This window comes from Caretta caretta, chromosome 8 (genome assembly GCF_965140235.1).
Source record: "Caretta caretta isolate rCarCar2 chromosome 8, rCarCar1.hap1, whole genome shotgun sequence".
NCBI classification, from domain to species: Eukaryota; Metazoa; Chordata; order Testudines; family Cheloniidae; genus Caretta; species Caretta caretta.
The window spans coordinates 20,769,016-20,793,866 of NC_134213.1; the positions used below are offsets into that span (position 1 = coordinate 20,769,016).

Here is a 24,851-nt window from a genome sequence, read left to right on the forward strand (position 1 = left end):
CAGGTCCAGGATGGGCCATAGATGGCCCTTGGGATTAACTAGTACTGGGAATAGAACCCCCTTGCTCCTGTACACGAGAGGAACTTCTTTTACTGCACCCAGTTGTAGCAACCCCTTTACCTCTTATGCAACAAGACTCTCATGAGAAGGAGCCCTGAAGAGGGACGGGGAAGTGGGGTGGGAAATAAACTGTAGGGTATAACCCTCCGCCACAGTATTGAGGACGCAGCAGTCTGAAGTTATAGGCATCCATGCGGGGAGGAAAAAATAAAGGCAGTTGGATAACAACGGAACAGACGGATCTGGGGTGAAGTCTGGTAGGTTGCCCTCAAGTGCACCCTCAAAACTATAGCTTGCCCCCCTGCTTATTGCAGATTGAGCCCGACTGGGCAGAGGGAGGAGGTGGGTGGCTTGGGTGGCGCTTGTAGCCCCTACTCTTCTTATGGGGGGAGCTCCTTGTGGGTTTGTCTCCCTTGGGCCTGAAATTGCTGCAGTTTGAACCACTTATGGGTTGGACCTGGAACGTACAGCCCCAAAGTTTTCAGGGTAATGTGGGAGTCCTTAAGGCCATGCACTTTACCATCTGTCTGTTCTGCAAACAGGACCTGGCCATCAAAGGGGAAGTCCTGCATCAATTGCTGAGCCTCCGTTGAAAGACCCTCTGTTGACAGACCGAGAGGAGCAGCCAGGATGCCCTTTGCATGGAGATGGCCAAGGCCACGGTACGAGCCACGGAGTCTGCTGTGTCCGAGGCTATTTGGAAGGCCGCTCTCACTGCAGCAGTGCAGTCTTCGAGGATTGCCCGGAATGCCTTCCTGGACCCTTTGGGCAGCGAGACCTCGAGTTTTGCCACAGACTGCCACATATTGTAGTCGTAGCAGCCAAGGAGGGCTTGGTGGTTGGCCACTCTCCACCTAAGGCTGGAAGACTAATACATTTTTCACCCAAACAAACAGTCTCTTCAAGTCTTTATTCTTGGGCGTAGCCCCGGGTTGACTCTGGCTCTCCCTCTGATTAATGGCCTCAACTATGAGGGAGTTTGGGGCTGGGTGAGTATAGAGATACTCATGGCCTTTAGTTGGCACAAAATATTTGCACTCAGCCCTTTTTGAGATGGGTGGAAGGAGGTGGGGCTTTGCCCTAGGGCATTAATTATTTTCAATACCCTCCCATGTAGGGGTAAAGCCACTCTAGCAGGTGACGTGGAGCAAAGGACATTGAACAGTGAGTCCTAAGGCTCCTCAAGTTCCTCTTCCTGGAGCCCCTGGTTACAGGCGACCCTCTTCAAAAGCTCCTGATGAGCTCTGGTGTCATCTTGTGGAACTGGGTGAGGGGCACCCGTAATCGCTTCGTCTGGCGATGATGAGGACGAAGCCAGGGCCAAGGGATCCACCACATCCCCCGGTGGTCCAACTGGCTGCTCCCCTAGTTCCTCAGGGGACTTGGGGGGGGGAGGAGGGGGCTTCCCCTGCGGGGCCTCCACCTCCAGAGGAGGATGGGATGCCGCGGCTGATGGCCTATCTGAGGCCCCTGCCACCAATCAGGCAGCCTGGGAAGGCTGAGTGAACCCCCATGGATTCCAGGGGTACCACGCTGCTGGCCATTGGCCCAGAGGCTACGGGTCAGTTGCAGTACTTTTGAGGTCGACAGTACCACTGGTGCAGGGGCCTGTCCTGCTACCAGGGACTCCTGATCAGCACTGGAGTTGCAAGCGGAACGGATGCTGCAGAATGACCATAATCAGCTGGCCCGACGGCACTCCTCACCTCGGTGCCCGCTGCTGTGCCTCGGCACTGACCTGTCTGGTTGGGACGAGTTCCTCCCATGGGACCCTGGGGATCTTCGGCGTTCAGCGGATCTACGCCTCACACTGCTTGAGCTGTACCAGGATCTAGAGTGGGACCAGGAGTAAGAGCAGGCCAGTCGTCGATAGAATCTCCCCGATTGAGGGGATTCACGTCTTGGCAACAGGTGCTGTCGGGTGGGTGACCGGTGACCCCATTCCACCGATCGGTCGCAGGACCGGTGCCGCAACATTGGAGACCCAATGGGTTGGTCTCAATGCTCATGCCGGGGGGCGCGTGCCATGGCAGGTCTGCACCAGGTTACCAGCAAGCTGCACCTCGAATCCTGCTGTTGGTGCCCAGGGTCTGGAGACCGACGAGGGCTTCTCTGAGCCGGTCTCCGGAAGTCCGAGGCATGACAGCTCCATGCGGGCGAGCGCTGGTGGGATGTCATCCGCAATGGGGAGCGGCGCTGCTGAGGCAGGGAAAGTCGGAACGGTCCCAAGGGTTTGGTACCACCAGAGCCGGTGTGGGCGGCATCAGAAGCGTCAGGATCTCTTGCGCTGCCTGCAGGGCCTCAACAAGACTTAGAGCTGACAGAGGCCCTCATCACCATCTGGTGTGGCACGCATAGTACGGGAGGGGCTCGACCGCTCAACATGAGCTGGGGCCCGACTCCCTGATGGAGGTGTCAAGTCGCCCAACACAGATCTTGGCTCTCCGCCGGCCCTCTTCTCTCCCTCCTGGGAAGTGGGAGATCTTCCCCGCGCGGGCTTCTTGGCCAGGGAAGGAGATCGGTGCCAGCTCGTAGACGGCACCAGCGGGGCACTCCATACTGATGCTGCAGTGCTCAGGGCTGAGTCGGATCTCTGCTCCGGTGTCAGGGTCAGTGCCAAGTCCATCAGGAGTGCCCTAAGATAGATGTCGGTCTCATTTTTAATTCTGGGTTTGAACGACTTAGAGATGCGACACTTGTCGCTTATGTGTCCTTCTCTGAGGCATCTTAAACAGCTAACGGGCGGGTTGCTGATTGGCATGGGCCGCTTACAACAATCACATGGTTTAAAGCCTCGGGATCAGGGCATGCCCCGTCTCTAGGCTGAGTCCCATCTGGGACCAACTAACTAGAACTATACTAAGTGTAAATACTAAACTATTTTACAAAGAAATGTTTGTGAGACACACTGAATTAAGCAAAAGCTAGCCGAAGCAGCAGAAGTTCCAGCACCATCACTGATGGCAAGAAGGAACTGAGGGTGGGGGGAGCTGGTGGTGCCCCTTATACCACGCCATGCAGGCGCCACCAGCTCCCCCCACCCATCCAGAGGGCATCGGAGCCGGTCCCCTACGGACACTGCTAGGGGGAAAAACTTTTGGCACATGTGAGCACACACACCTAATATGGAATGGACATGAGCAAGTACTCGAAGAAGAACAGTAACTTCTGCATACATAAAAAGGAAAAGGAGTACTAGTGGCACCTTAGAGACTAACCAATTTATTTGAGCATAAGCTTTCGTGAGCTACAGTGAGCTCACGAAAGCTTATGCTCAAATAAATTGGTTAGTCTCTAAGGTGCCACTAGTACTCCTTTTTCTTTTTGCGAATACAGACTAACACGGCTGCTACTCTGGATTCTGCATACATGGATTTCACCTAAGGGCTTCAGTTGCCATGACAATGTAAAGCAGCTGCTCTGATGTCGTTTTTGATTGGATCACTCTGGAATTCAAAGACACTTCAGAACATGATTACCAGAACTGCACCATGAAACCTTTCAACAGAGTCAATGCAACTGCTGCTCTGAAAGGGCCAGGTAAATCTTCCTTGGCAGCTCAGTGCAAAGGATTGGTGTCAGAAGAAAAAGATCTTGAGTGCTGATGTGGTTGGCAACACCTAGCAACAACTGATGCATTGTAGAACAGTAGTGGGAGAATTACCACTGGAGCCATTACCTTAATGATCCCGATAGCTCTGCACCAGCGGAGACTGGCATATAAGGGAAGACCACATGCTTAGTTTAGATCCGGGGTTCTGAAACTGGGGGTTGTTACCCTCAGGGATTACGAGGTTATTACACGAGGGGTCGTGAGCTATCAGCCTCCATCCCCAAACCCAGCTTCACCTCCAGCATTTATATTAGTGTTCAATATTTTTTAAAAATGTTTTTAATTTATAAAGGGGGTCGCTTGCTGTGTGAAAGGGGTCACCAATACAAAAGTTTGAGAACCACTGGCTTAGATCAAAGCAAGTCTAATCCAAATGGTTGTATGAACACCCGGATACCACTGGGAATGCTTGTATGTGTGCACATGATGTGTGTTACAAGCATACTAGGGAAATGATACTGGGGATGAAGAAGCATAGTCAACATTTAGAACCACACAGGCTCATCTCACTGCTGCTCTCTGCATTCTCTCCCATTCACTGTACCCACCGGTTGTCTTGCCATATGCTATCATACACTTGTTAGACTCCAATGGAGCAACAGTTAAGCATGTGCTTAACTTTACACACACAAGCTGTCCCACTGAAGTCAACAGGACTAATCACATACACAGAGTTCAGAGCGGCTTAGCTATCTGCAAGATCAGAGCCTACGATTGTAAGACCATGCCTTCAGTATGTGTGTGTACAGTGTCAAGCACAATGAGACCTAAATCCGCGACTGCGGCCTCTAGACCCTATCATAATGCGAATTAACCCATGCTTACACAGCATGGCTTGTCCTCTTCTAGTGGCTGGACCCAAGAGGTTTGTAAGTCCATACAGCCTTTTTGCTAACAGACTGGGATCTTTTAGCTCAGGCAGTAGAGGTTCATGCTTTTAGAGCCAGAGCCCCTGGGTTTGACCCCTGCCGCCAAAGACCACCACCAGGAGTGATGTATTACCCAAATAATAAAAACAAAAATTAAAGAGAGTCAGGCAGATCACCCTATTCCTACTTTGTGAGAGAAGAACATACAGCAAGCCTCCTGGCTCTGACCTGTGCCGGAAAGCAGACACATTACACGTACCAGACAGGAACTTCACTTCCTTAGCCTACACTTCAGAGAGCTCTCAGACTTTCAGAACAAAAAGATGAAACTGCACTGAGCTCTATCCCAGCTTAGTAGCTAGTCAGTCATCAGTCTCGCTGGCTGCTTAGTGGGAGAGAGAGACAAAAAAGACTATGCTTCAAGGAACAAGTAAGTCCAAATCATTTTCATGCCACAGCGTAAGCAAGGGGCTCTGCCGAATATTTTTAGATGTGATTTAACATGCTCTGGGGGGGGGGGAGAAGGAAGCAGGATTTGGCTGCCTCTGTGGTACATGACAAGGCGTGAATAAAGCCGTCAGTGAGCCACACCCTTCCAATCCCCACACCCCATTTAGTCATCTGCAGCATTACATAGCCAGAGTAACCAATTCTGGACACACCCATCCCGGAGAGGAACCTCCCTAGGCCTGTATATTCATTCCCTCAGAGCATGCCAGAGATCCATTTCTACACAGCACATAGGGTGCACGCACGTGGGTGTTCATGGCACCCTATCTAAACACGAAGACATTTCTGTCAAGCTGGCATCCCCAAATGGGGAACATTCCAATCATTCTGCCGTTCTTGGAATAGGACAGAGTTTGGATCAGAATGTGCCAAAGCTCTTTGCACAGCAGTGAATCATGTACTAGAGGTGCTGTGATTATGGAGGGCAAACAGCAGCCATTCTGCATTCCCCAATAGCTCATACACAACCTAAGACATTAGAGCCTGTTTTAATGAAAGGGGCTGTTGGCCACACCACAGGCCTGTTTTCTGCTATTCAAGAGGTGACACCTAGAATGTTGTTCTAGACAGGGGTACATGGGCGCTTTATTTAATACTTCTATAGGTCTAACTGTGCAGCCTCTCCTCCTAGTGCTATACTGCAGCATCAGAGAGCTGAGCTCATGTCCTGATTTGAAACCACAATACCTGCAGAGCTATTCAGATGTGGGCTTTCAGAAGCACTTTGCATATGGGGCTTGCCAGCTGCTCCCGAACCACCATACACCCACAACCGGTGTCATTCACACTCACCTTGTTGATGCTGAAGTGGCCCTCAAACCTGCAGCCATCCCCATTATTGAGAGGTACTTTCATTGAGTTGTCAATGTGACCAACTTCGTGCCTTCCCATTTCATCCTGAATGTCCAGTCCAACCACTACCCGGTTGGGAGGGGGAAAAGGGAAAGATAAACGTGGAGAAAGTTACAAACAGGAAAAGGTGTGCACAATTCTTTGTGGAGCACAAACAACTTTTTCCTGGCATTCAACAGAATCGTTCAAGTAAATTCACCTCTTAAAGTAAAGGTCATTGCTGCTCATCAGCAGTGATGGAATAATCACCAAAGAGCTTTTCAGCTTCAGAGTATTTTATGAATATTAATTTAGACATTACACCCTTGGGAGGTAGGCCTAATTCCCATTTTTCAGATTGAGAAAGTGAGGCAGAGAAGTTAGGTTATTTGCCAAAGGCCAAATGTGATATCTGAGTCAGACAGCTGTGATTAGAACTCAAAAGGTTTCTTACTCCTGGACACAAAACAGCAGACCATGAAAGAGGAAACCAGATTTAGTCAGATCTCACTAAGGGAGGTGGGTCACTAGTCAGAACTGAAGGAAGACAGAGTCATATTCCATTGCTAGGTAGGGTCGCAAGTAAAAGATAACCTGGCTTAGAATGTGAAGTAGTAGGGTATTTACAGAGACTCAGCCATTGCAGAAATCTGACCTCCCTCCCACACCTGGATTGTGTAAGCATGAGCCACTGGGTTATGTAAACATGGGCACAACTGATTCCCTATAGAGATGACGACACACTATAGAAAAGACACTCTCTAATGCCTCTCTCTACAGTCATACGCCTCAGAAAGGGAAGAACAATACACTGGACAAGGTAGAGTTTTTATTTCTTCCCTAGGAGAAAAGGGCAACAACATTTCATCAAAATACAGGGTGGGGATTGCTCCCAGATTTCACATTAAATGAGTAAATTTAGAGCTTTGAGTAGCCACCTCCAGAAATACAGCAAGAAATCTAGGCCTGAACGGAGACACTTACATTCACAGTGCAGGTTCGGTAAGCTGATGTTCAGATTCACTTCTATTTTACCTCCGCTCTCTTTGTCTGGGTCGTCTACGTAAAGCTCGTTAACTCTGCAGGGAGATGAGCACAGATGGTTTCACTTTGTAACTCACACACACTGCTATTCTTCAGTAGGGGAATTTGCTCAGGGAGGGAAAGTTAGGGTTAGTTTGTGTGACAGATGCTAAAAATCTCAGGAATTAAGTGAGAAGAAAGCCTTTCCAGAGGATATGAAATCAGATGGGTATAGACACTAGCAACCTGACTCTATAACTTGCACATAGCAATTGCAGGACAGAGGGACTTTACCCACCTCACTCACTCCAGTAGGAAACCAAGTCAACCACTTGCTCTAACCAAAAAAAAAAAATTAAAAAAAGAAGTTATATACTTCCCCCAAAAGGGGCTTCCACTTGTGACATGAAATAAGACTGCTCTTTCTAGAGGTGAACGGCTAATTAGTGCATCAGCCCTCTGCATTATGGGGCTCCTACCCCCCTTAGGAAGAAGGAAGCCTATAATCTGATATATACAAAGTTGTAGCCCTGTCTGTCCCAGGATATGTTGGATGTAAGATGTTCTGAAGAAGAGCTGTGTGTGGCTCAAAAGCTTGTCTCTCTCGCCAACAGAAGTTAGTCCAATAAAATATATTATTAGAGAATCAGGGGGGGTGAGGTACTATCGTTTATTAGATCCACATTTGTTGGTGAGAGAGACAAGCTTTTGAGCCACACTGAACTCCTCTGAGGCCTTGTCTACACTACAGAGTTTTGTTGACAAAAGGCAGCTTTTGTCAACAAAACAGTGAATGCATACACACTGCGATGGGACCTTTGGCAGCAAAAGTGCTCTGTTTTGACGACAAAATAAAACCACCCTGATGACAGACATAAGTTTTTTGCGCAAATTTTTTATCAACTAAGTGCCAGTGTAGACACCACGCTTGATTTTATTGGTGTCCCACAATACCCATCCTGACCGCTCTGGTCAGCAGTTTGAACTCCACTACCCAGCAGCCAGGTAAACAACCATCCGCCCTTCCCCCTTAGAAGTCCCAGGAATTTTTGAAATTCCGTTTCCTGTTGGCTCGTCATGGAGAGGTCTCATCGCATCTTCCCAGGTGACCATGGTGGCTTATTGCAGCAAACGCTCTCCTGCTGCACCACTACTGAGCTGTTGGATCTGCTCAGTATCTGGGGAGAGGAGTCTGTGCAGTCACAGCTGCACTTGAACCGTAGGAATTGGGATACCTATGGGCAGATTTCTTGAGGCTTGTGCGAAAAGGGCTATGGTCGGGACACGCTGCAGTACAGAGCAAATATAAAGGAGCTGAGGCAGCGTACCATAAGGAGAGGGAGGCAAACCGTCGCTCCAGTGCTGCACCTAAGACCCGCTGGCTCTACAAGGAGCTGGATGCTATCCTCTGTGGTGACTCCACCTCTACTGCCAAGAGCCCTGTGGATATTTTGGCGAGCCTGGGGGTAGGGGAAAGAGGACCTAACTCAGAGGACAAAGTCATTAATGAAGAGGTGGAGTTAGACACAATGAGGAGCGCCCGGTGGGGCAGGCTGTCAGGAACTGTTCACCACTCCGGAGGTGTCTAGCCAGTCCCAGCAGTTGCTCTCCAGTGAACAAGAAGCAGGAGAGGAGACACCTGGTAAGTGGCTGTGGTTTGTGTAGCGCAAAGCTGAGTTTAGGGTGTAGAAATGTACAAGGCTAGCTGTGTTTCTGTGTGCTGGACATTCCCCTGTGCAGCTAATCACTATGGTGAAACAGGGGTGTTGATGCACACGGGAATCCTCCAGAGAGATCTCTAGGAAAAAGTTTCCTGGAGGTATTTGGCAATCCTCTGCCGAAGGTTCCTTGGCAGAGCTGCTTTGTTCCTTCCCCCATTGTAGGAAACTTTCCCTTGCCGTTCAGCAATCACTTGTGCAGGCACCAAAGTGGCACACAGGAGAGCAGCACAGGGACCAGGGAGGAAGCCACAAGCATGTGGGAGGCTTGCTTCCCTGCTTACCCTCAGGAGTGAGAGATCTGCTACAATGACCCTCACCTGTGGAAAAGTGTGGGAGAATTTTAGAATTTTTTCCCTAGTTGGCTGCAATGCAACCCTTGTAGGGGAAAAGAGCACCCATGTAGAGCGCCCCCCTCTGCCTTCCTAGCCAACACTCACCATGCTTTGGGTGTTCACCAAGATGTTTGCTTGCCAAGGGTCAGTGAGAAAGTGATTATGTTACCAGAGATGTATTTTACTGAAACGTTTCAATGCTGTGCGTGAACTTAATCATGCTTCGGCAGTTGTGGCCTTGAGGAACACCACACACGCACTGGCTGAATGTCTACACCAGATAAGAAAGCACCCAAGAGTGAGCAAAGAAGACATGTTCCGGGAGGTACTTCCCTTCTCCAATGCAGAGAAATGGGAATGCAAGGAGTGGAGGGAAGCCGAAAGGCAGGACAAGGAAGAAAATCAGGAGTTTGTTAAGGACAGTACTGAGCGGATGATTAAAATCATGGAGGAGCAAACGCAGATGCTGAAGTCCTTAATAATGCTGCAGACTGAGCACATGCGTGCCCACCCTCCCCTGCAGCACAGTCAGAACTCTTTTCCATGCCCTCCCCCCAAACTCTGCCTGCACAGTCATTTCCACTGTCGGGAATCCTCGGTTTCCCCTTCACTCCACCGCCTTGGACAACTTTCATAATGATAGCTGGACCTACACACAGATCTGAAAGTCTGCCCTTCCCTGGTTCCTCCTTTCCCACCAAGTCATTGTGTGTGTGTGTGTGTGTGTGTGTGTACATCCGTGTGTGCTGGTGTGAGTGTGCATGCTGTTTCTTGTGCAATAAAAGGAAAGTTTGTGAACGGTAACTCATCTTTGTTTGTTTCCTACAAATTGAGATAGCAGGCACTACCAATACATACACAGGCAGTTTAATCATTTGCTTACTGGAACGTAAGGCCCCAAATGTCACCATTGCTTCCTAGGAAAACTACATGTCATGTAACATTGCAGCACCAATCACAGAGATATACATGACTGGTTCTCATTTTCAAAGTGTTGCCTCAAAGCCTCCCTGATTTGAATTGCCCCCCTCTGATAGCCCTGGTATCTGGCTGCTCAAAATCAGCAGCCAAGCTGTCTGTCTCAACACTCCACTTCTGAGCAAACCTTTCACCGTTAACTTCACAAAGATTATGCAATGTACATCATGCGGCTATGACCATGGGGATATTATATGACCATATTATCCTCACTGAGGTCTAACCTGCCAGAAAGGCATTGCCAGCGCGCTTTTAATCTGCCAAAGGCACATTCCATGGTCATCCAGCACCTACTCATCCTGTTGTTGAACCGCTCCTTACTGCTGTCCAGGTTTCATGAGCCAGGACTGTAAGGGGTATGCTGGGTCTCCCAGGATCACTATGGGCATTTCAACGTCTCCCCCTGTAATCTTCTGATTTGGAAAGAAAGTCCCCACTGTTAGCTTGCTGTACAGGCCAGTGTTCCTGAAGATGCATGCGTCATGCACCTTCCTGGACCACCCCACGTTGATGTCAGTGAAACGCTCACGGTGATCCACAAGCACCTGCATCACCATGGAGAAGTACCCCTTCCTATCGATGTACTCCGTCATAAGGTGGTCTGGTGCCAAAATAGGAACATGCAATTAATTGCCCTGCACACTTGCATTAACATAGCCTCAACGGTCAACTTCCCCACTCCAAATTGATTCGCAACCAACCGGTAGCAGTCTGGAGTCATCAGCTTCCACACAGTGATCACCACACTCTTCTCCACCGATAGGGCAGCTCTCATTCCGGTGTCCTTGTGCCACAGTGCTGGGGTGAGCGCCACACACAGATCCAGAAAGGTGGCTTTCCGCATTCGAAAATTCTGTAGCCACTGCTCGTCATCCCAGACCTGCATGATGATACAATCCCACCATTCAGTGCTTGTTTCCCAAGTCCAAAAGCGACAGTCCACTGTCTGCAGCTGTTCCGTGAATGCCAAAAGCAGTCTGAAGTTGGTCCTATCCATATCAGACAGCATGTCAGGCAACTGGGAGTCTTCTTCAGTTAGGATCTTCGTGATTAACTGCACGGCCATCCGCAATGTCTTCATGACAGTTATCAGAGCATAGGAGAGCAGTGCGGGATCCATCCCTTCACACAGAGATGGCGGGGTGAACAGTAAATAAGGGCCTTTGAAAAAATGCCACAAAAGAAAGCTGGAAACCCATGGAATGTTGGGACAGAAAACAATGCATCATGGGACACTGAGCCTGGTCCCTAGATACACCGTGATCAACTCTGCCTTTCCACAAGGCCTAGTGGCAGAAGGGGTCGAGGTGGACTATGGTAAAGGTACCCACAGTGCATTGCTCACACTGTTGATGATGGTGTCCCAACTGTGGATGTCCCAACTGCTGACAGAGGGAGCGAGTGTGAACATGCAATACCAATTATTATAGCGCTTTTTGAGTGTCGACATAATCTTTGTTGACAATACTCCGTAGTGTAGACAAGGCCTTAGTCTTAACAGCAAAATGCAAGGTGGAACAGATTGTTTAGGGTAAGTAGTTAGCACCTATTGTAAGAGACCATTCAAGGTAGAGTGGCCTGTTAACACCTCTGCCTCAATACAAGATATTACCTCACCCAACTCAAATACCCTGGGACTAACACAGCTGCAACTACACTGCATATAATCTGATGCATCAGAAAGGGTTTTAGAGAAAGAAGACTGCCACCTATCCCATAAGGGTATGTCTACACTGCCCACGTTACAGCATTGCTGCAGCAGCACTGTGATGTGGGCAGGGTAGTCACGCTTTATTGCCGGGGCAGAGCTCTCCTGGCGATAAAAAAACCCACCCCGAACAGGTGGTGGTAGCTTTATCGCCAGGAGCGGCAGCTGTCTATACTGGCACTTTTCAGCGCTAAAACTTTTGTTGCACCGGGGTGTGTTTTTTCACACCCCTGAACGACTAAAGTTTTAGCACTGAAAGTGGCGGTGTAGACACAGCCTTAGAAAGGCCCACTTGTGCAGCTGATCACAATCAATTTTTGCCACCCACATTGGGTGGCAGAGGCAGGGGCAGTTTGTGAGATGGGACATTTAGGATTAGTCTCCTCACCTGTGATTAACCCTGCCTGTGCTGGAAAGCTGTCTGAGCTCCTTGCTGGAGGGGAGAGGTGTTTTAGGTTTCTCCGATTCGTGATTCCTAACTTTCGACCCTTCCTTTTTTGGCTGGTGTGCCCCTCTCCCACGCCTCCAATTACATCTCCTTCCCCTGGTGACTCACTTGGAACTCTGCATAGCACTTCAAAACAATGGCATGACATTGAGATGAGGAGCATTTAGGCTAGAAAATATCAGGGGAAAGATTCCTGGATAGCGAGATCCAATAAACTGTGGAACAGTTTTCTGTGCGTGGTAGTATTATATTATAGCACTTTGCACCTCACATGTAAGATGACAAAACACAAGACTCAGGTTGGGAGAAGGAATATTTAGGGTTGGCACAAATCTTGTTAGTTCCACCATTTGTGCTTATTTTGAACACTTAAAATATGGCAAAAAAATACAGTGGAGAGACAGCTGGAAGCCCATTTGCGTGGGAGATTTAAAAACTAGTCCAGATAAAGCTCTGGAGAAAATATTGTAGGGAAAATCCTGCACAGGACCAAAGAGATGGATAAGATTACCGAGGAGATCTTTTCGATCACTGTGCTATCCAGCCAGACCAGATAAGCACATTAGTGGATGTATCTGCCAATATGTGATATATATGATATAATAGTCTACTTTTTGCAAATATGCTTTACTATCTTCAGCAGTGAGAATCCCACATTACTTTTCATCTAGTGCTCAAAAGTGTGCTAAGCCCTTTTGACAAACAAAAAGAAAAATGGTCCCTGGCCAGAGGAGCTAACAGACAATACAGATGAAGGGTGCTAAAAGATGAGGCAAGAGTGCTTTTGCTCTTAGGGCCCATCTCTGGACCATGAGCTTCTAGCTGGTGAATGGCATGACTTATTTATCCAGAAGGAAGTGCAGAGAGAGATGGGTTTGCCTACACGGAAACCGGTAACTACAGGTTCGGTTGAGAAGATAATGATCACCAGATCAGTGAATTTGATTGGCGTTTGACTGAAACCAAAATAGTGTTGGTGTTCAGCTCCAAATTGCTACCGTTTCCTTTCTGTTAACTGGCCTGACAAGCTGTTGGTAATAGTTACCTAATATACATTTCAAGTGATTAATAAAAATGACACAGAGGGAAGGGCAAGTCTGCTCATCTGTGACCTGGTTAGAAGTTTCTTGGCTGGGAGCTCCCATTCGTGCTAGAGGATATTAAGCCTTCTATGTATTTATTATTGAGAGATTATGTAGTGCCAAAAATTCAGGCATACCTGCGACATGGCTTCCAGGAGTGACCTCAGCCAAGAGAGGCATTAATCCTAACAGAAATGTTGCAGCTTTCTACATCCCATAAGTGCTTCCAGCAGGCTCCCAGGCTACCAGTCAGTCAGTCTGTTTCATAATAGTGTCCGGCTTTCTCCCAGCTCTTCTCCGCTGTCTGAGATTTAGGCCACACTCCGTCACTGCTTTGGGCAGTTTAACATTACCACTGTAAAGGCGCTTCCATGCCCAAGCTAGCAATGGAATGTGTATCAGGTTCAAAAATTCATTGATCACTTCAAAGAGCTGTGGTATACTCCAAGGACATCAATATTTCTATTGGGCATTTTCAGGTTATGAGCCAGCAAGAAAGTCAAATGCAGCTTCATACATGATTAACCCTTACTTCTCTCCAGGGTCAATTATAATAGGGTACTGGAATAGTTCACATGATATAATTTGTGCTTACATAATGCTTTTTCATTTGTGGCTCTCAAAGCTCTTTACAAAGGGACGTAAGCAGTAGAATCACTTCCATTTTAATAAATGGGATACCTGTGGCAGAGAAGTATGGCAATTTGCCCAAGGGTGCAAAGCCAGTGACAGAGTCAGGAACAGAATCTAGGACACCTCACTCCCCATTCCATGCTCCATCCACCAGGTCACAGCTGCATGCCTAATAATGAGCTATAGGCTTAGCTTGCTAAGGGAAGGCCTCAAAGAAAATGTCATCCCCCTTCACTGAACTGGAAGTTTCACTCCCCAAAGACACACTGGAAACGTGCAGCTAAAGCAGAGCTCTCGTGTCAAGGTCACTCTTTCTATGAACTCCCCCTGAGCCACTACTAGGGTCTTCATGGAACTGGTAGATTTCTGTATTATGCCCCTTTATTTAATGTATTTATTTATTTATTTATTGTGCCCCTTTAATTTATTTTATTTCTGTATTATGCCCCTTTATTATGTCCCTCGCTGTCCAGCTGCCATCCTTCCCCCTAATGCCAAGAAGGGGAATTAAGAGTCTCATGGATTCTTCCCATTATTTAAGCAGTCAACACTGATGTGAAGTGGGAAATAATATGTGCAGTTTGTGACACAGTGACAAGCAGACCTTGCTGGAGGGATAGAGACTCCAGCAAAAGAAAAGGAGTCGGCCCAAGGTATTATGCCACCATGCATACAGCTACCCTTCTGGAGGGCAGGCAATGGGAATGTGAGATTCCTGCACCACGGCTTGGCTCAGACAGTCACAGAAACAATATAATCACGAGGTTGGATGGGGGAGTATTGCAGTTGTGGATTCTAGCTCTTTAGAGGTGGCTGCCTGTAGGGCTGCACTGTAGCCTCAAAGGACGGTTCGAGTCCCTCCCAAAACCAGAGGAGCAGCAGGCAAGCACTGCTGCTTCACGGGTGCTTCTGGTGGCAGGGCAGGGGTTGTGTTTTTTTATTGGCTTTTCTTAGGGACTACTCCTGAGGTGTATGAAAGGGGCAAGTAAGGGCACAAGGGCAGGTGGGGGAAGACACACCGGTCCCACCTCAAGTGCTTGCAGTCACAGTTTCAGGGGAAAGAGCAAGAGAGTTTCCTTACATGGCATAAACCATGATCCACTCAGAAACAATTTGATTTGCTTCTAGAAATACTTCAGATTCCAAGGAGATGTTGCTACGCTCCTTGCTCCCTCATACCCTTTGCTTAGAAACTTGCAGCAGAAGGTTTCAGGGATTCTTTGGCAAGCCTGCAGACAGTGCAAACTGCACATGCACATAGAGGGGACAGTAGCAGAGTAAAAAGAAAAGGAGTACTTGTGGCACCTTAGAGACTAACCAATTTATTTATTACTAGTCGAATATAGACTAACATGGCTGTTACTCTGAAAGTAGCAGAGTAGTTTGTTATCACTCAAGGATTTCACCCAGATAAAACATGAGCCACTCCCCAAATTGGAGCCTTATAACTGACATTTGGGATACAACAGCTTTGTTTCTCCAACAAAAAGAGAATGATTTTTTCCAGGGTCCCTGGTCAGTAACATGAAACACTTCAGCACTTGCCGAGATCCAGAAGCCTATGATCCTTCAGACACAAAAGGAGACATGTTTAATCCTTCTGAACCTTAGTCTCTGTCCAAGCCCTCCCAAAGTGGCTCCTCCTGCTCCCTTGCCTGCTTTGCTCACCTGGCTCCTCCTCTTTTGGACACCCCCTCCTCGGCTCTTGCTTCACAGGAATCCAGCCTCTTCTGCTGCCTCCCTCAAAGCAAGCTGCCTTTCTTCTGATACATTGTCCTCTCCCAGGCACCAGTGTCTGTCTCACCCCAACAGTTTGAGAAAGGACACCCTGCTGCCAGCGTGCTCCTACTTTGCATTGTTTTCTCAGGTCCAATCGATGACAGTTAGCCTTGCTGGGATTTAAATATTGTGAAGAGAGGGGTCATCTCAAGAGATTTTCCATCTTTCCTAGGTGATGACCCTCATAGACCTCTTCAGGGCTGCTCAGTGTCTCAGACACAGTATCTAAGCCTACCCATTGTTTACCTTGTCCACCTGATGGGCTCCCAGCAGTACAGTCCCCTGCAAAGGCTGCTCAACAATTTCCCATCCACAGACAGAAGAAGAATCAATATTTATACAATGTAATGTCTCATCCTCCCAATTCTTGATAAGGAATCAGAAGTGGGACAGCAAATTCTCGAATACAAAATAAGTTGGACATATGTTATTGCTCTGTCATTTGTAGTTTCCTGCTGTGCTTGCATTCTGGTCACTTCCTCATTTAAAAGGTCACCGTCCATCTCATTTTAGTCTCATTGCTAAATCAAGAGGTGTACAAAACACACAGTCCTACAAAGGAAGGAAATACAATTCTCAGGAAGGTGGGGAAGATGGGAGATCCTCGTTAAAGATGTCAACATCCATTTGAGTCAGCCATTGTAAATGACATAATGGCACAACCGTCCGCTTCCTGTTAATCCACAAACACGTAGATTAGGATGAACAGCATAACAATTCCCCACCATACAACACCTTTCATTAGATAATCTCAGAATGTTAGGCAAACATTAAAAAGCCTCTCAACACTCCTGGGAAGTAGGAAACTAAGTATTACTATCTTCCTTTTACAGGTTGGAACAGTAAGGCATAGAAAAGTGATGTGACTTGTCCAAGGCCAATTAGTGGTAGAGTTAGGAGTGCAACCCAAGAGTCTTGACTGTCTTTCTGTTTCCTCTTCTACAATAAATCTGTTTTATCATTTCTCCAACTGGATGAACTAGTGGAACTGCACCTATAGCTCACTGACCTGGAATAGAAGGTCACGAGTTCTAGACTCCTTGCTCCCTTTGTACAGTTAGGGCTACATGGCAAGTTACTGTGTGACAAACCCAAGTATGAATTCCACACTGCTTCATCTTGCAACATCCCACGTGGATACTGCTACCGTGTGAAGTCCTGGCGTGCAGCTTAACATGATATGCTTTCAAGTGGTAGCGTGTTAAGCCATCCTCTGGGACCGTTCACTGTGCTGTAGCAGTGGAACATGGAACATTATTGTGTGGCAAGCTGGGACACTCTAGATTCACATACTGGCTTGTTGTGCAATAACTTGCCATGTAGACAAGCCCTTAGTGACCAACTGTAGATGTATGTGAGCACTGCAAGATGCAGGTTTGTCCCGTCAGACATGTGCAGGATCTTTTATGGAGAGAGAACAGGTGTCCCAATGGTAAGACTCAAGCCCTGGACAGAATGACGGATTTGGTTGCTGACTACTCATACTTTTATATGAAGGTAATTATTTTACTGTAGGTACTTTAGCCAAGTAGTTGCCTTGCAGTGGACCATGAGCTTTCATTTGAGAAACAGTCACTAAAACCTAGCCAGTTACTTCAGAATTGCATAACTAACTCTATTCTGGTGCTCTTAACGCAAGTTATTTGATCAACAATAATTGATTTGCCATATTCACACATTTGCCATATTTGTAATGGAATCAAGGCCACACTTCCACTGCACAGCTACCGGCAGATCAACTGGGTTAATTACTTCATTCCCTCTAATTGTGAAATACTTGGAAACATTCTTAACATCACTTCTACAGAGTATTACTTAGGTCACATGATACACACTATTATCTCACTAGTTAGAACACTGTAATAACCACCACCATCTAGAACTAGATCTGGGTTAATTAAAAAAAGGGACAGATTATTTCTATGCTCTTAATTTATGACGTAGCCATGAGATGAGCTAGGGAGGACGTTAAAATTATGATGAGCAACTCCTGGAGGTCCTCAACCTCCAATCGATTCTGCCCAGGAAATACCAGAGACATTCAACACTTACAGCTTTATTTTCCTAACTGTTTGAGTCATTTGCTCAGTGGGACAGGATGTGTGTTTGTGACTGACAACTTAGCAAAAGCTCAGATATGAGACACTGACCTCCTTCTCTTTATCAATCCTTCCCTGCAGAGCCATGGAGCTCTCTTAATTTCTTGTGCCCTATTATTCACAAAGACTTCAGGTCACCACCATACTCATCAAGAAGCCCCTTTTGAGCTAATCTCTGCTTCCTGTAGCTGGCAAGAGGTATTGCAGTTGAATAATGTAAGGTGCTGCTCTCTCCCACTACGCCTTAGGCATGCTATTTCTGCAGGATATGTAACCTCAGCCAGGAATTAAACCTGAATCTTCCACATGGCTGTGCAGAGAGCTAGCCACCAAGACCATCTAGCAGGTTTGGGAAAAGGAATGGCCACATAATCTCCAGCATACCTAGTGGTTAGTGCTCTGACTGCCATGCTAGAGTTGAACGTGCAATTTCTTTCACTTCCCAGACCAGGCTGTTGCCATACAGAGCATGCAGGCTAAATCAATGGGCGGGGTCAAAGATACTGACCTTTCAACTGGGGAACGAGAGTTATTGACATAACTTCTAATGGTAGTGGAAATTTAAGGAGCATATAGGAAGTTTTAGCAACAAGAAAGCAGAGGAAGATCCATGAATGGGGTAGTCTAACCCAGGCACTGAGGGGAGTAGTACACAGACTGCATCTCGCACAGGCTGTCTTCTTGCCTACACCCATGTGTACACATACTGCGCATAGCCACTCTGCAGTAGGGGGACATTAGGTAAGCAATAATACATGATCAGGTATTCGCTAATAGGAGGATATTGATATGCCTCTGGCTAAGGCGGCACAAGGCCAAAGGCTTTGGATTTTTCTCAGCCATCCATACAGTGCAGCTATTTCCATGCAACCTCACTTAGGGAAAGGCATTATTGCTTTAATGCGACTTACTTTATTGCACAAGAGGAGGAGAAAGATTGATGCAGAGTCTCACAATACAGTTGATACAAGCAAAGCAGGTGAGCTTATAAGCTCATCTGATATATCTGCATACACCAGTCCGTCATTATAAACTAGCTGCCACTACAAAATTTCAAGCAGCAAGAGAGATTTGTTGTAGGAGATTTCCTTATAAAAGACACACTAGAAGCCTGCAAGGTAACAAAACCTGGTTGAAAATTAATATACACTTAAACAATACTTTACATCTTCAAAGCACTTGACAATTAGTCAATCAAACCTCACAACATCCCTGAGAGGTATGTCGGTATCATCGTGGCCATTTCACAGATGGTGACACACAGAGGGAGGCGAGCGATACATAACTCCACCCAAGAAATGCTCAAGGACCACACAGAGCTGGAAGTAGGACCCAGGAGTTCTGTGCTCCCAGGCCCGTACTCCAAAACACTACACTATGCTGCTTCAAATTGTACCATTAGTCTCAGGTCCCATAGGGAAGCAGAGAAACTTACTGTTATTAACACCTGCAATATAGTGGGTTTCCTAGAAGGGAGAGTAATAAGCAAGCAAAACAAAAAATGCCCAGTTCACCAGAATTTATGAACGTGGAAGTACCTTGTTGCATGATAATGTCATTTCCCTAGATGGAGAGATAAATTCTTCACAAATACAGTGTCCCAGTCGCTACCAGTAAGAGATCCTGGTGAGACCATAATGAGCAGAAGTGGATTTTCGTATTCTCAGATTCCCATGCTGGTGGTCCACATGGAATCAGCCCCCTTCACTCACTTTGGTCATCTCACCCGCTCCCATCATGTTCTGATCCTGATTTTACTGCATTATTGCTCACAAACACCTACTCCCAGAACAATTCCCCCTTTTGCTTCCCCATCCCTTGCCATCCCACCCCATTGGGGTCACCATCTATCCCAGGGGTGGGCAAACTTTTTGGCCCAAGGGCCACATCAGGGTTGCGCAACTGTATGGAGGGATGGGTAGGGAAGGCTGTGGCTCCCCAAACAGCCTGGCTCCTGCCCCCTATCCACCCCCTCCCACTTCCTGCCCCCCTCAGAACCCCCAACCCATCCAACCCCCGCTGCTCCTTGACCCCTGACCGCTCCCTCCCCCCCCTGCTCCTGGTCCCCTGACTGCCACAACCCTTATCCACACCCCCACCCCTAACCACCCCCAGGACCCCACTGCCTATCCGACTCCTCCTGCTCCCCGTCCCCTGACTGCCCCACCCTCAGAACCTCCACCCCATCCAACCGCCCCCTGCTCCCTGTCCCCTGACTGCCCCTCGGGACTCCCTACCCCATATCCAATCCCCCTGCTCCCCACCCCCTTATCATGCCAGAGCCAGCCATGCCACCGCGCTGCCGGACAGGAGCGGCGGGACAGAGCGCTGCCCGCACGGCGGCATCGCTGTGGGGCAAGGGGACAGCGGGGGAGGGGCCAAGGGCTAGCCTCCCCGGCCAGGAGCTCAGGGGCCAGGCAGGATGGTCCCGTGGGCCAGACGTGGCCCGCAGATCATAGTTTGCCCACCTCTGATCTATCCCAAACTTTGATAAGACAGTCTTGTATTCTGTCAGATGGGTTTCAAGAAGTCACAGCACCTGAAGTGTCTTTGAGAAGACACATCATCATGCTGACAATGTCAAGATGTACATCAGCTTGACAAGACCTCAGAGCCTTTAGTTCTTGTCACTCTGAAGGCACTCTTAAGCCAGGAAACATAAATCTCTCCCTCTCTACCTCCCTCACCCACAAAACTTGCTCAATCACAGATAATCACACACAAAACTTGCTCAATTAAATCGGCTAAGGTCAGGAAAGAAGAGTTGTTTACTCTCCTTGAAATTTACATTTTAAAAATCAAACCAGACACGACTCAGGATAACCAGGGGAAGAGAAGTAATGTATTACTGGATGTAGTTCTCCACTTTCTAGCTGTTCAAATTTTGTTTTAAATTAAGGAAATCCCAAAGACCTGGCTCTAGAGATCAGGTGATCCTGAGCATTTTATAGAACAATGAATTACTAACTGAAGAGAGAAGGAAAGGGAAACAGAAAACACCATCTATGAAGTAGGCCAGGGAGTAGGGTTGCCACCTTTCTAATTTCAGAAAACCAAGCACCCTTGCCCCGCGCCCTGCCAGAGGCCCACTCCTGCTCACTCCATCCCGCCATCTCCATTGCTTGCTCTCCCCATCCTTGCTCACTTTCACTGGGCTGGGGCAGGGGTGTGTGTGGAGGGGTGAGGGCTCTGCCTGGGGGTGCAGGCTCTGGGGTGGGGCCAGGGTTGAAGGGTGCAGGAGGGTGCTTGGAGCTGGGGCCAAGGGGTTCAGAGCGTGGGAGGGAGCTCCAGGCTGGGGTGTGGGGGGGGGCACTCCAGCTAGGGGTGCAGGCTCTGGGGTGGGGTCAGGGATGAGGGGTTTGGGGTGCAGGAGGGGGCTCCGGGCTGGGGGCAAGGGGTTCAGTGTGTGGGTGTGGGGTGCAGGCTCTGGCAGGGAGTTCAGGTGCGGGAGGCGGTTTGGGGTCCGGGCTCTGGGTGGTGCAGTTTGCGGGGGCCCTGGGAGGCACTGATATCAGGGGGCCCCTTAAATAGCAGTTGCACCAGCGCTGCCCTGGCATTTCCCAGGCCTCAGAGGCTGCTCTAACGACTATGAATCTTGGACACATGGCTCGGCCAGCACACCGAAGTCAAAAATTCTTCCTGCTCTATGGAATGTGGGTGGGTGGGAGAATTCCCCACAAGTGACACACACACCCCACTGCTGCCCTGGGCTTGCTGCTCCCCTAGCATAGCCCAAATCACTGCAGCTCTAAGGAGAGCGCTGCTCCAAGCCCCCTTCTCCTCCCTCACCATTTGCGATGACCCCCTCTCCTGCGTGTCCCCCCAGTCCTGGCTGCTGGCTGGGGCTTCCGCACCCAGCTGATGTCCAACTCTGCTCGGACTCATTCCCAGGGACAGTAGCTCAGCTTCAGCCCCATCCTTCCATGCAGCCCATTCATCTCCAGGGGAGACTGACCAGCTCACAGCCCCTTACCTGCTAGCCACATGGTCCCGAAACAAGCCAGGTACAGCAGCCCGCGGGGAGCAAGCTATGGGGCCTGTGGAAGGCAGCAGTAGCTCACTCTGGCCCCCTCTCCTGCCGCCTGCTGCATGCCATCCCTGGAGAGCCGGGCTGACTCCTCTCTCCAGGAGGCCGGGTAGGGAGGGGGCTGAAGGCACTTCCTAAAGACCACAATGCCTGCTCTGCAGGGAGCCCCCAGCCACCACGGAGGCTGCTGCCCAGGGTTAACCCTGTCAGCCCCAGCCTGCAGCCAAATGCCTTTCCCAGCACCTCCGCTGGGATCCACCCCCTACCTGCTGGGGCTCACACCGCCCCCAAGCTCCACAGAGAGTGCTGCTGCAGGCCCCCTCCTCATCCCGTCGACGACCAGACTTTTAACGGGCCCGGTCGGCAGGGCCAACTGGAGCTCCCAGGGTCCTTTTTCGACCGGGCTTTCCAGTCGAAAACTGGACACCTGGCAATCCTACCAGGGAGACACATTAAAACAAGTTACAACCTATATTTCACTACTATCTTTGACCACCCAAGGTTAAGATTTTCTGGGAGAGTACACTCTTGTGCCAAGGTAGACGAACACTGGAAGAGGCAGTTCTCTAACAGGCACACAACAAAGCCTGACACACGTTTTAAATCAAGAGGTGGCTAATCAGTCCCATACAGCATGGGACACACACATACCCTGCACCCCACTGGCTGATTAGGTTCCTCTTTTTAATCTGGTATTGGTGCTAATTTAAAAAAATTGTTCTCATTTTATTCAGTGCGTGTTTTTGAGAGGTCACAGACACACTGTCAACCATATTTCCAAGTAAAGTTTGTGGCAGGGACAAGAGGTAAGGGGAGATTTTAACAACTATGCCACCAGTACAGCGTGTCTCTGAATATCAGAGATAGGACCCCAGCTCTATTTCAGCTGAACAGAAAAGCTTTCAGCGTTAACCTTTACTAATGACCAGTTGCATATATATCGTTCATCTCTTCCAAAAGGTCGGTCTTGGAGTGTTGTAAGAAGACAGACAAAGCAATATGCCCATTTTACAGATGGGGAAAAGGGAAGAAGTAGTATCTTGCCTCAAGTCATGCAGTCATTAGCAGAGCTGGGAACAAAACCCAGAGACTCATGGCTCACGTGCCCCTGCTTTAACCACTAAGCACCATAACATCATGAAATGTTGATGGGTTGGACACCACTCACCTTTAGTCAAATGTGTGTAAAACAAGCTCACTGCACTGGGCTGGAGTTACAGGAAACAAGTTGCAGCAAAGAGCAAGGGAACTCCTACTGTAGGAAAGAGAGGGATGTGCAACTGCCTTTTTTAATATACATACTACCCTTTGACCAACCATGAGATACTTTGAAAAGGGTTGGGTTTGTGTACAAACTACAGCCTGACTAACATATCCATCACACTCAACATGAAATCCAGTATGTAGCTGGAAAGAAATGATTGGACAGGAAAAGAGCAGCTTTCCCTCAAAGGAATGAAAGTTTTCCTAAGATACATCACGAAATGGAAAAGATGAGTGAATGCTTGAGAATTTTGTTTCAACGAGGAGGATTCCAAACACTGTTAACAATGAACTGGACTACTGTAGTGGAATTAGACACACAACACCAAGGTCACAGAGGGATGATTTGGTTAAAGAAGGAGAGGTTACTTAACTTGTACAATAACTGGAGTTCTTTGAGATGTGTCCCCCTAGGTGCTCCACATCCAGATGCATGCACGCCCAGGCACTCTAGATATGAGATTTTTGTCAGCACTATCCGCAGGTCTGCACATACACCCTAGTCATCCTCATGCTCCAGTACAAGGGTATGTAGGGCAGGATGGACCTGCCGACACTCCAATTCCTTCTCAACCATGAAAGTCTAATGAGAGATTCTGAGGCAGAGGGGAAGGAAGGCAGGTAATGGAACACCCACAGGACACACATCTCGAAGAAATCCAGTTACCGTACAAGGTAAGTAACCTCTCCTTCTTTGAGTAGCGTCGCTATGGGTGTTCCATGCCAGGAGACTCCCAAGCAGTACCTCAATTACAGAAGAGGGTGCCAAGGAGGTGGATTCAGTACAGATCACAGAACAGCATCACCAAAAGCCACATCAGCTCTGTAACCAAGCATGACAGCGTAATGCACATGGTAAAATATGTGCAGCAAAGATCTTGGCTGCCCTGCAGACATCCAAGATAGCCATTCTGAAAAATATACTTACAGAGGTAGATTGAGCCCTGGTGGAGTAAGCAATAACTCTTGGAGGGGGATGAACCCCCAAGGCTTCGTAATAGGACAAGTCACATCCTGAAACCCATTTAGCCAGTCTTTGGGTGGAGGTAGGACACCCTTTAATTTGTTCTGCAATAGAGACGAAGAGTCTAGTGGAAGACTTAAAGGATCTAGTCCTGTCAAGGTAAAACGCAAGAGCTCTTTTCACATGTAGTGTATGGAGGCTTGTTCCTTTTCTTGAAGAGCGAGGCTTGGGATAAAACACTAGTAGGTGAATCTCATGATTAACATGGAATTATACAGTGAGGGTGTGGACATAGTGTCACCGTATCGCAACAGAACACTGTGTATGGTTGTCCAGACATCAAGGCTCCAAGTTCCCACACTCTCCTAGCTGAGGTGATGGCTATGATGAGGAATGAAGTCTTGGCCTCTGATGTGGAGTAGGATGTGCTGGCAAGCGTAATGAACCACTCTGAGGTCTAGTATATTGAGATGCAGCATCACCTCCTCAGGGGTCCATTTGCCCTACGCTGTGAGGTTCTGGGAATGCGCACTCCAACCTACCAGGCAAGAGTCTGTGGTGAGGATCCTCATGGGAGGAAGCTGTAGGAATGAAATTCCCATGCATATCTTTTGTGGGTCCTTCCACCAATTTAGCAAATTGAGGACCCTCCATGTTAGACAGTCAATTGGATAGACTGTGCTTGTTGGGGACATAGACATTCTCAGCCAGGCTTGAAGACACCAAGATGTAGCCTTGCTAAGGGTGTCACAACCATACAGGATATCACGTAGCCCAGAAGCTGTAGGCAAGCCCTTAATAGGGTTTGCAGGCTCTGTTATACTGTTGAAACAAGGTTGGACATTGTGGCAAGTCTGTCCTTAAGCAAGTATGCTCTGGTGGTGAAGGAATACAGAGTGGCCCCAATGAAG

The 24,851-nt window shown here is 48.3% G+C and overlaps 1 protein-coding gene across 2 annotated transcripts in view; it reads right to left on the bottom strand.

Moving 5' to 3' along the window:
• Positions 1-24,851, bottom strand: part of ERGIC1 (endoplasmic reticulum-golgi intermediate compartment 1) — a 101,753-nt gene that overhangs the window by 22,838 nt on the left and 54,064 nt on the right. For both annotated transcript variants that reach the window (XM_075131340.1, XM_048862630.2), the window contains exons 4-5: positions 6,868-6,962; positions 5,845-5,969 (exon numbers count right to left, since the gene is read on the bottom strand). In XM_075131340.1, coding sequence (XP_074987441.1) covers positions 5,845-5,969; positions 6,868-6,962 — 220 coding nt within the window. The remainder of the gene's footprint in view (positions 1-5,844; positions 5,970-6,867; positions 6,963-24,851) is intronic.